This window comes from Salvelinus alpinus, chromosome 11 (genome assembly GCF_045679555.1).
Source record: "Salvelinus alpinus chromosome 11, SLU_Salpinus.1, whole genome shotgun sequence".
In the NCBI taxonomy this organism is placed as follows: Eukaryota; Metazoa; Chordata; class Actinopteri; order Salmoniformes; family Salmonidae; genus Salvelinus; species Salvelinus alpinus.
In genome coordinates this window covers 18,560,976-18,573,331 of record NC_092096.1, presented here as the reverse complement: position 1 = coordinate 18,573,331, position 12,356 = coordinate 18,560,976, and the positions used below count along the sequence as shown (strand labels likewise).

At 45.1% G+C, this 12,356-nt stretch overlaps 2 protein-coding genes across 12 annotated transcripts in view; one reads left to right on the top strand and one right to left on the bottom strand.

Annotated features, from left to right (window-relative positions):
* Positions 1-6,517, top strand: part of prickle1b (prickle homolog 1b) — a 56,500-nt gene extending 49,983 nt beyond the window's left edge. For both annotated transcript variants that reach the window (XM_071331954.1, XM_071331953.1), the window contains exons 5-8: positions 2,133-2,336; positions 3,099-3,285; positions 3,463-4,425; positions 4,660-6,517. In XM_071331954.1, coding sequence (XP_071188055.1) covers positions 2,133-2,336; positions 3,099-3,285; positions 3,463-4,425; positions 4,660-5,585 — 2,280 coding nt within the window. In that variant the 3' untranslated portion in view covers positions 5,586-6,517. The remainder of the gene's footprint in view (positions 1-2,132; positions 2,337-3,098; positions 3,286-3,462; positions 4,426-4,659) is intronic.
* Positions 6,518-6,722: 205 nt separating this feature from the next.
* Positions 6,723-12,356, bottom strand: part of pphln1 (periphilin 1) — a 33,601-nt gene continuing 27,967 nt past the window's right edge. For all 10 annotated transcript variants that reach the window (XM_071331959.1, XM_071331965.1, XM_071331962.1 and 7 more), the window contains exon 10: positions 6,723-9,279. In XM_071331959.1, coding sequence (XP_071188060.1) covers positions 9,076-9,279 — 204 coding nt within the window. In that variant the 3' untranslated portion in view covers positions 6,723-9,075. The remainder of the gene's footprint in view (positions 9,280-12,356) is intronic.

The window sequence follows — 12,356 nt, the reverse complement described above, 5'->3', positions numbered from 1 at the left end:
TGACCACATCCTATTAGACTAGTGACCACATCCTAGGAGACTAGTGACCACATCCTGTGAGACTAGTGACCACATCCTATTAGACTAGTGACCACATCCTGTGAGACTAGTGACCACATCATATTAGACTAGTGACCACATCCTATTAGACTAGTGACCACATCCTATGAGACTAGTGACCACATCCTATTAGACTAGTGACCACATCCTATGAGACTAGTGACCACATCCTATGAGACTAGTGACCACATCCTATTAGACTAGTGACCACATCCTATTAGACTAGTGACCACATCCTATTAGACTAGTGACCACATCCTATTAGACTAGTGACCACATCCTATGAGACTAGTGACCACATCCTATGAGACTAGTGACCACATCCTATTAGACTAGTGACCACATCCTATGAGACTAGTGACCACATCCTATTAGACTAGTGACCACATCCTATTAGACTAGTGACCACATCCTATTAGACTAGTGACCACATCCTATGAGACCAGTGACCACATCATATTAGACTAGTGACCACATCCTAGGAGACTAGTGACCACATCATATTAGACTAGTGACCACATCATATTAGACTAGTGACCACATCCTATTAGACTAGTGACCACATCCTATGAGACCAGTGACCACATCCTATTAGACTAGTGACCACATCCTATGAGACCAGTGACCACATCCTATTAGACTAGTGACCACATCATATTAGACTAGTGACCACATCCTATTAGACTAGTGACCACATCCTAGGAGACTAGTGACCACATCCTGTGAGACTAGTGACCACATCCTATTAGACTAGTGACCACATCCTATTAGACTAGTGACCACATCCTATGAGACTAGTGACCACATAATATTAGACTAGTGACCACATCCTATTAGACTAGTGACCACATCCTATGAGACTAGTGACCACATAATATTAGACTAGTGACCACATCATATTAGACTAGTGACCACATCATATTAGACTAGTGACCACATCTTATTAGACTAGTGACCACATCATATTAGACTAGTGACCACATCCTATGAGACCAGTGACCACATCCTATTAGACTAGTGACCACATCCTGTGAGACTAGTGACCAGATCCTATGAGACTAGTGACCACATCCTATGAGACTAGTGACCACATCCTATGAGACTAGTGACTGGCATGTTGTAAAGGCATGGCTGGTTTGAGTGACTGAGTACTGGCATGTTGGAATACCACCCATACAGACAGAGAGACAGAGAGAGAGACATAGACAGAGAGAGAGAGAGAGAGAGAGAGAGAGAGAGAGAGAGAGAGAGAGAGAGAGAGAGAGACAGAGAGAGAGCGACAGAGAGAGAGAGCGACAGAGAGAGAGAGACTCACAAAGCGGCGTGGCTTTGCCTATAGCTGTAGTTCTGATTGCCGTACCTTCAGGGGACACACGACACCCCGGTTTCCAAGGCCGATGGTGGCTTGGTAATAATGGACAACAGCTGTGAGTGGTGTCCTGTGGCCCTAGTGCTCAGACCTGGGTTCAAATAGTATTTGAAATAATTTCAAATACTTTAGCCTGGCTTGATTGAGCTAGCCTAGCGCAATGGGACCACTGCCCATCTGTCACTCTAGGCAGGTTAAAGCAAGCAATTCCAGTATTTGAAAGATTTCTAATAGTATTTGAACCCAGGTCTGGCAGTGGTTATTTAAAGACTGATGACTGTATGTTCAGATATGCTCTGGTGAGCTTTCTGGAATCATACAATCTGGAGGGATGAGGCTATAGTGTTGTGTTTGGTTTAACTTAAACATGTAGAGAACAAAACAACACAGACACAAGGACACAAACACCAAAACCATTTACTCATTCCTTGGTGTTTTGTGTGGACTGAAACATCACTTGACATGACTCCGGGATCCGTTCTGTTTTGCTGGTAACTTAAGCAATAAATTAAGCAACACCCTTGTTCATATCTTTTGCATGTCACATGGTCCCAGATCAGTTTGTGCTGTCTTGCCAACTCTTAGGATCATTGTCACATGACTGGCACAAACAGATCTGGGAACAGGCTATGTATACCCTGCTTCTTCAACGATACCCCATCGTTCTCCATATGAACATGATGTGATGTTGTTTCATCCCCAGTGTGGTGAGGGGATCAGTGGAGGAGAGTTGGCCATCTTTGCGTCGCGGGCGGGTCCGGGGCCGTGCTGGCACCCAGCATGCTTTGCATGCGCCACGTGTCAGGAGCTGCTGGTAGACCTGATCTACTTCCACCAGGATGGAAAGATCCACTGTGGACGGCACCATGCTGAACTGCTGAAACCACGATGCTCAGCCTGTGATGAGGTGAGATCACTGTGTGTGTGTGTGATCTATAACCTGTGATGAGATCACTGTGTGTATGTGTGATCAATAACCTGTGATGAGGTGAGATCACTGTGTGTGTGTGTGTGATCAATAACCTGTGATGAGATCACTGTGTGTGTGTGTGATCAATAACCTGTGATGAGGTGAGATCACTGTGTGTGTGTGTGATCAATAACCTGTGATGAGGTGAGATCACTGTGTGTATGTGTGATCAATAACCTGTGATGAGGTGAGATCACTGTGTGTGATCAATAACCTGTGATGAGGTGAGATCACTGTGTGTGTGTGTGATCTATAACCTGTGATGAGATCACTGTGTGTATGTGTGATCAATAACCTGTGATGAGGTGAGATCACTGTGTGTGTGTGTGATCAATAACCTGTGATGAGGTGAGATCACTGTGTGTGTGTGTGATCAATAACCTGTGATGAGGTGAGATCACTGTGTGTATGTGTGATCAATAACCTGTGATGAGGTTAACTCATTGTAGACATGAAACATTGAAGTGTTTGTTTCAAGCCAATGGCTGACTTCTTTTCAACATACAGTACAGTAGTTAGGCTTTAGTCAGTCTGCTCATTAAACACTGGAGATAGACAGTTGCCTACTGAGGCAATGTGACCAATATGCTTATTGCACAATTAGTAACTGAAGTTGAATTCATCTTGTGTTTCTGTTTCCTAATTATTCTATAGGTAGCAGACAGTATTTAAACATGTCTGTTTATTTCCCCCCCTCAGATCATTTTTTCTGACGAGTGCACGGAGGCCGAGGGGCGTCACTGGCACATGAAGCACTTTGCCTGTTTCGAGTGTGAGACGGTGCTCGGCGGTCAGCGATACATCATGAAAGATGGCCGCCCCTACTGCTGCGGCTGCTTTGAGTCTCTGTACGCGGAGTACTGTGAAGCCTGCGGGGAGAATATAGGTGAGTCAATATCTCTGGTTCATATGTGATCAATCTACGCCTGATTACTGGAATAAATAAAGAGTTGTTGACAATGTGTAGCCTGTTGCTGAAGCCTTTAAGAGATGTTGCTCTACATTCACCACCTCTCCCTCTCTTCCCTACATTCCTCTCTCCCTCCCTTCTTGCCTCCACCAGGAGTGGACCACGCCCAAATGACCTACGAGGGTGTCCACTGGCACGCTACAGACACGTGTTTCTGCTGTGCCCAGTGTAAGAGCTCCCTGCTGGGCTGTCCCTTCCTGCCCAAGCAGGGCCGTATCTACTGCTCCAAGGCCTGCAGCCTGGGAGAGGACGTCTACGCCTCAGACTCCTCCGACTCGGTCTTCCAGTCCGCCGGCTCTCGGGAATCCCGCCAGAGCCACATGGGCAAGAGTAGCCATCCGGTGGCTGAACAGTGGAGGCAGTCCCAGCTCTTCAACCCGGTTGCAGTGGCTGACTATAACAAGACTCCTAGTCTATATGGAGATAGATATAGAGGGGACAGAGATATGGATATTGTGGGGCAAAAGCTGTCCCACATGGGCATCACTGAGGAGCACACCTGGAGGGACCGAGAGGACGCTCCGGAGGATCCAGAGGAGTGGGCCGAACACGAGGACTACATGACCCAGCTCCTGCTCAAGTTCGGGGACCGCGCCGGGGTGTTCCAGACGCAGCCTTCAGAGGAACCCAGCACCAGTAGGTCAGCCGAACCCTGGCTGAAGCCTGAGACTAAACCAGCCTCCATCTCCACCACCACCACCAGTCCCACGAACCAGAGCCACCGTCACCTGCCTGAGATGTACTGGGCCCAGTCCCAGGATGGGCTGGTCAGTAAGAAGCACCTGCCTGAGATGTACTGGGCCCAGTCCCAAGACGGGCTTGGGGATTCGGCTTACGGAAGCCATCCGGGCCCTGCTAGTGCCAGAAAGATCCATGATCTGGATCTGGACCAGGGGCTGATGGACCAGAGGGTTAGCGCTGGGGGAGCAGGGTTATGGATGCTGGACCCCAGGCAGTGGTGTGAAGACTCTCTAGGGTGCATCACAGACGAGCTGAGGAAGACTGAGCACAGTGTCGGAGACTCCATGGACTCTCTAGCCCTCTCTAACATCACTGGTAAGAGTTCATATCACATGCGCTTCTTTGTTCACTGTAAAACAGTGTTTGGTGAACTTCTGGTGAAAGTAGTCTGGTAAAGGTAGTTCTTAATTTCAGTATAATAATGGAGATTTAAATGGAACTGGAAAAGACAGTATAAAAAGCCATGAAACAAAATAGCTACAGTAAAGAACTCTTGTTTTCCTGCTTCTTTCTCGAGTAACACAACTTTATATTGTCCTGTCCTCCCAGGTGCGTCAGCGGATGGAGACAGTAAGGAGGGTCAGATCCTCTACTCCCTCCACAACCTGCTGGACCCAGAAGACTGTGAGAAGATGAGCATCATGGGCACCCTCAACTCCTCCATGCTCCACCGCAGCGCCAACTCTCTGGATCACCAGGAGGGGGCAGCAGACCAGGAGGAAGAGGAGGTGCGGAGGGGGGCGCAGAGGGTACAGGGGCCGATGTCTTTGCCCCTCCCACCCGTCCCTCCTAAACAGGAGGTGCCACCACCTCACCTTCAGCTGCCAGTGTTGAGGAGGAGCAGGTCCCAGTCCACACGGACACCTGGCCAGCAGATGGTCAAGTTCTCTGAGGACACGGTGGATAACGGGTCTTACCAGAACCTGGCGGTGCGTCAGCCTCCTCAGAGTGAGAGGACGCGTCGGAGGGTGTACCACCACGAGGACCCCGAAAGGCCACGCCGGCACCACCACGGCCGCCACCACAACCGCAGAGCACGCTCGGACAACGCTCTTAACCTCCTGCCTAAGGAACGGGTGCAGAGGCCCTACGAGGGACATGGTCTGAGTTCCCTTCAGGAACACCATGCGGCCCTCTTCAACCAACCTGGCCCTGGTGCTCACAGGCCGCCACCCTATCCCCACACCACTTCGGACTACTCCCTCCAGGCTCGGGGTGACCGGGATCGCGACCGCTTCCTAGGTGGCCTGTACGCTGACGAGGAAGACTGGTGCTCCACCTGCTCCTCTTCTTCCTCAGACTCTGAGGAGGAAGGTTACTTCCTGGGGCAGCTCATTCCCCAGCCCAGGGTTCCTAGCAGGTATCAATACTACACCGAGGACTTCCCAACACGCGTTACGGCCATGTCGCCCAACGACTCACGGACTAAATCCAGAAAGAAGGGTCACAGAGGCAAGAACTGCATCATTTCATAATCTAGATGTACATTCTCTGTTTTACTTCCAGCACTAATCATTTGTGGACAGGTGAGACCAGTTCTTTGTAGTTTGACTTGCTGGACAAAGCATTGTCCATATTATTGGACTTCTTATTATGGGTCATGTCTAACACTCAAACCATGCCAGGAGACCTAAAAAAAAAAGAAGACATTTTCTCCTTTTCTTTTTATAAAATTCACCAAAAAACACTTTTTTTTTTTTTTTTACAACATTGTATGATGAACCATTGAAAGTATTCCAGCAATACCATTGTGTGCATTAAATGGCAATTAATGCACTATTGTTAATGCTGACAGGGAGAGGAATAGTTAGTAAAGTAGACTTCTAGAGACTAACCAACATAATTATTTAATAGTACAAAATATGAATGTATATATTAAGTTAAAATGTTAATACTGGTATTTTTATATCCCCGAGTTTTAACTAAGATTTTTCTGGTTTTGATGTAAACAAAGTTGGCGTAGGGAGGCGGGACAAGCTGTTGTCGTAGTAACAAGCAGATCTATTTTGCACGCATCACTTGTCAATCAATCAATCAAGGCTTTACAAAAAACAAAACAACTGTTGCCAGGATACAAACCATCTGCTTACTCAAATCAAAGTGCCATAATATCTGGTTTCTGGTAACAATTTACAGTTTCTGGTAGGCTAACAATTAACATGAAGTTGCTCTTAAACCTCTCAACATCAATGTAAAGTGATACCCTGAGTCCTTCCTGTATTCCAATGTTTATTCTCTAACACGCTTGTCCCTCAGGGTGTGAAATACAATGTAAAACCATCCTGTCGAGATTCATTTACATTACAGAGGTCTTCTCCATACATGCCCTTTATACAGCGCAGGTTATTATACCATGAATACTTAACTGTTGTGATGTAAAAAACGTTTAATAAATATTCTTACCCAACGTTTCAGAAAATGTTTCAGTTTCTCGTATATACTAGAATAAATGATTTGATAGCATTTTTGGACAAAGTAAATATTAAAATATACAATGCAAATAACTTGGTGTTCAAGCAGTGCACCTAAACCAAACACTGACCCACAAAGTACCATCGGATGGCACCAAACCTGATATGTGAATGGTAGATACTACATAGTCTACTAGGCCATTTACATAATAAAAAACATCTTTATTATTGTTATAGTCAAAAATCATTTAATCATCAAAGACGTGTCAGTTCCACATATAGAAAGTTGAGTTGAGCATCTGATGTTTAGAAAGTCTTCTTCTCCCCCCAGAGAAAATGAGCACTGGTGGTGAATACAACATCCTGTCAGGAAACACTACATGTAATCACATAGCAGGCCAGTGCCATACTGGCTGAAGTAGAACAGTCAGATGAACACATTTCCCATACAAAAGAAAAGAGAGAACGTGTATATTCTCAGACCATACAAGACTTTACACAAGTACACAAATATTTTTGCTATTTTCTACATTGTAGAATAATAGCGAAGACATCAAAACTATGAAATAACACATATGAAATCATGTAGTAACCAAAAAAGTGTTAAACAAAATATATATTTATATTTGCAATTCTTCAAAGTAGCCAACCTTTGCCTTGATGACCTCTTTGCACACGCTTGGCATTCTCTCAACCAGCTTCATGAGGTGTGCATTCACCTGGAATGCATTTCAATTAACAGATGTGCCTTTGTTAAAAGTACATTTGTGTAATTTCTTTCCTTAATGCATTTGAGCCAATAATTTGTGTTGTGACAAGGTAGGGTTGGTATACAGAAGATAGCCCTATTTGGTAAAATACCAATTCCATACTATGGCGAGAAGAGCTCAAATAAGCAAAGAGAAATGACTTTAAGTCATGAAGGTCAGTCAATCCGGAAAACGGCAAGAACTTTTAAAGTTTCTTCAAGTGCAGTCGCAAAAACCATCAAGCACTATGATGAAACTGGCTCTCACGAAGACCACCACAGGAAAGGAAGACCCAGAGGTACCTCTGCTGCAGAGGATAAATTAATTAGTTACCAGCCTCAGAAATTGCAGACCAAATAAATGCTTCAGAGTTCAAGTATCAGACACATCTCAACATGAACTGTTTAGAGACTGCGTGAAATCAGGCCTTTATGGTCAAATTGCTGCAAAGAAACCACTACTAAAGGACGCCAGTAATAAGAAGAGACTTGCTTGTGTCAAAAAAACACGAGCAATGGACATTAGACTGGTGGAAATCTGTCCTTTGGTCTGATGAGTCCAAATTTTAGCTTTTTGCCTCCAACTGCTGTGTCATCGTGAGACGCAGAGTAGGTGAACGGATGATCTCCACATGTGTGGTTCCCACCGTGAAACATGGAGGAGGTGTGATGGTGTGGGGGGGCTTTGCTGGTGACACTGTCTGATTTATTTAGAATTCAAGGCACACTAAACCAGCATGGCTACCACAGCATTCTGCAGCGAATCAAATGATTGGCATCTTACCATTCAAACAATGAATCCTGATCTAGGATAACTTTTAAAACATCTGGTTTGCGCTTAGTGGGACTATCATTTGTTTTTCAACAGGACAATGACCCAACACACCTCCAGGCTGTGTAAGACTATCTGACCAAGAAGGAAAGTGATGCAGTGCTGCGTCAGATGACCTGGCCTCTACCCAATTGAGATGGTTTGGGATGAGTACGACCGCAGAGTGAAGGAAAAGCAGCCAACAAGTGATCAGCATATGTGGGAACTCCTTCAAGACTGTTGGAAAAGCATTCCAGGTGAAGAGAATGCCAAGAGTGTGCAAAGATGTCATCAAGGCAAAGGGTGGCTACTTTGAAGAATCTCAAATATATTTTTATTTGTTTAACACTTTCTTGGTTGCTACATGATTCCATATGTGTTATTTCATAGTTTTGATGTCTTCACTATTATTCTACAATGTAGAAAATAGTCAAAATAAAGAAAAACCCTTGAATTAGTAGGTGTGTCCAAACTTTTGACTGGTACTGTAGTAGCAGAACATTGTCTGTGGTACCAGTGGATACGGACCTATAACACGTCACACATCATCATTAGATTACCAGTTCAGTAAAAAACACTGATGACCGTTCCCTATGGTTACACTGGTTAACAACAGTTTTAAAATCAGTAAATCCCAGATGAACTATTAGCCAAATTTAAATAGCAGTTCTACTAGTTAAGGACATTGTAGAACCAATACCCTCATGGGGTGGTGAGGAAGTAGCTGAACAGGACTTTAACACTGTTTCTGACAACATTGACTAATTACTGCTGGACATTATCAGTACATATTGGTCACCTGGTGCACGTCCGGCCTGAAACCCAGAAAGATGGGAAAACATGGGGCCAATACCGCTCAAGATATCCATAGTCTTAACACATGGCAGACCCCTGGGAGTCCTGCCCTCACTGTATGCACAAACTGGAGGCCCAACAAAAAGACTGGACCTGATTGGCTCCCTTACAGTAAGATGGGACGCGATTGGCTGTTTGTCTCAGATGGAGGGTTCCGGTTGTCGTACGACCTCAATCACCTGATCCAGATCGGAGATGAAGTGCTTGAGGTCGTCAAGGCAACGCTCCCTGATCTCTCCCAGGTTCTCTCGGAGTGGAGTCTGCAGCTGCTTCTCCAGATTGGCGTCCTTAGCAACCAGCATCTTCACTACCATGCCAAACGTCTCACAGTCCTGCCGGTACACCTGGAAAACAACACAACATCAGACACAGGAGCCAATAACACTTCATTTTGGTCATTTAGCAGATGCTCTTATCCACAAGGAATTTCAGTCAGTGCAATCTAATACAACATGATCAACAAGTAGTGAACATGTTCATCAACTAGAGAACTGGAACAAATGAACAGTACGAGCTCTTCAGAGATTAGGAACATCAGTAGTTCCTTGGAAAATGGGTCTGGGTTTAGAAACTATTTCCTGATGAGCCCAGAGCTCACGTCTACATGCTCGTTCAATAGCCCTGCTAAGGGAGAAGAGAACACTCTGGTGTGAACAACACACACTTCATTGTGTTAACACATAGACCCAGGTCTCCTGTCAGCACACAAGCCTTCTTATTGGCTAGCCTGGCCCCAGAGCCATTCAAAGCCCAGTAAAGGAGAGGAGTTGAGGCTCTAGGGCTTGGAACAGGTGTGAGGGGAACAAGGTGTTAAAACCTTGAGAACTGCTGACCCACACCGAGTCTTCAATGGCTCACACAGACCAAACAGCAAATATACTGCTGATGTCAAGTTCAGACCTAGTGCAGTCTAATGATTTGATCAGAGGAGGATTGGTCTAGCTTATCTAAAATTAATTCAATCCAACATCAACATTTGGATAACAAGAGCTAAATAAAAGAAGGCCATAAACCTGTAATCTTTCCCGTCACGATAAATCACAAATTGAAACATGCACTGACAAGGAAAGATGTAAATAACGGAGGGAAAACACCAAGAGAAGACACTGTTGAACTGTCATTAAGATGAAAAACAGTCCACCCCATTGCCCCAGGGTGACACCTGGAAAAGGTTCTCATCATAAAACATGCAGAAGGAGAGAAAAGTGGAAAAGTGGCCTGTTTAGAATTGTGACCTTCTACAGACCAAAATGAGAGCAGAGAATACATGCAGTCCAGATCATTATGGACATTCCAACATGGTCCACTCACTAGCCCTTGGTTACCACACCCTGACAGCTCTCCACTGCATACTTTGAGCTGTCTCAGACAGCATGGGACAGTGCCGTGCAGAGTAGTTTAGCTTCCAGCTACAGTCCTTTTCCCAGGGCCTCAGTCTCTGAGTCTGCTGCTATAAGAGGTGAGTCACTGTCAGGCCTTTAGGAAACTAACACAGACCTGTCACTCTATTTTCCCTTTCTCCCATACTCCCTCTCTTATCTTGCTCCCCTTTTCTCTCTCTCTCAATTCAAGGGCTTTATTGGCATGGGAAACATGTAAACATTGACAAAGCAACAGATCACAAATCTTACTGCTGTGATGCACACTGGTATTTCACCCAGTAGATATGGGAGTTTATAAAAAAAAATAAAAAAAAGATCTTTGTGGATCTGTGTAATCATCTCACCTGCTGGCTCCTGTCCTGTGTGAACAGTGAGGTGAACTATCACTAATCTTCTCTCTCCTGCTGGCTCCTGTCCTGTGTGAACAGTGAGGTGAACTATCACTAATCTTCTCTCTCCTACTGGCTCCTGTCCTGTGTGAACAGTGAGGTGAACTATCACTAATCTTCTCTCTCCTGCTGGCTCCTGTCCTGTGTGAACAGTGAGGTGAACTATCACTAATCTTCTCTCTCCTGCTGGCTCCTGTCCTGTGTGAACAGTGAGGTGAACTATCACTAATCTTCTCTCACCTGCTGGCTCCTGTCCTGTGTGAACAGTGAGGTGAACTATCACTAATCTTCTCTCACCTGCTGGCTCCTGTACTGTGTGAACAGTGAGGTGAACTATCACTAATCTTCTCTCTCCTACTGGCTCCTGTCCTGTGTGAACAGTGAGGTGAACTATCACTAATCTTCTCTCACCTGCTGGCTCCTGTCCTGTGTGAACAGTGAGGTGAACTATCACTAATCTTCTCTCTCCTACTGGCTCCTGTCCTGTGTGAACAGTGAGGTGAACTATCACTAATCGTCTCTCTCCTACTGGCTCCTGTCCTGTGTGAACAGTGAGGTGAACTATCACTAATCGTCTCTCTCCTACTGGCTCCTGTCCTGTGTGAACAGTGAGATGAACTATCACTAATCTTCTCTCTCCTACTGGCTCCTGTCCTGTGTGAACAGTGAGGTGAACTATCACTAATCTTCTCTCTCCTACTGGCTCCTGTCCTGTGTGAACAGTGAGGTGAACTATCACTAATCTTCTCTCTCCTACTGGCTCCTGTCCTGTGTGAACAGTGAGGTGAACTATCACTAATCTTCTCTCACCTACTGGCTCCTGTCCTGTGTGAACAGTGAGGTGAACTACCACTAATCTTCTCTCTCCTACTGGCTCCTGTCCTGTGTGAACAGTGAGGTGAACTATCACTAATCTTCTCTCACCTACTGGCTCCTGTCCTGTGTGAACAGTGAGGTGAACTATCACTAATCTTCTCTCTCCTACTGGCTCCTGTCCTGTGTGAACAGTGAGGTGAACTATCACTAATCTTCTCTCTCCTACTGGCTCCTGTCCTGTGTGAACAGTGAGGTGAACTATCACTAATCTTCTCTCACCTACTGGCTCCTGTCCTGTGTGAACAGTGAGGTGAACTATCACTAATCTTCTCTCTCCTACTGGCTCCTGTCCTGTGTGAACAGTGAGGTGAACTATCACTAATCTTCTCTTTGTGCTACACTAGGTTCAAATGTCTTCGCTTGAATTTTTCTAGATGTATATCGTTTACTGCTCTAGTGATATAAGTAGTGTGTGGATAACCTTATTTACTATTTATTATGGATTGATTTGTATTTTCTTCACTCTTGATGTGATGTGCACTGCAGAGAACACCGGAAGAAGAATTATCACAGCAAAGTATTGTAATGTTTGTTTATGTGACAATTCATCTCATAAGGGACGGGTTTCCAACTGGCGATTTGACACGAAAATAAAATGTAATTCATTCATTCACTAACGCTCATTAGACCAAGGAGAAAGTCATCAGGACACAAGGTTGAGTTTAGGTCAAATATAGATTTAGTCCAATTTAAACTAGCTTATTAATTATCTGGATTCTAGGGCTCGATACGCCAGGCCGATACAGGAAGCTAACAGGCCTGGGGGAGTGAGTG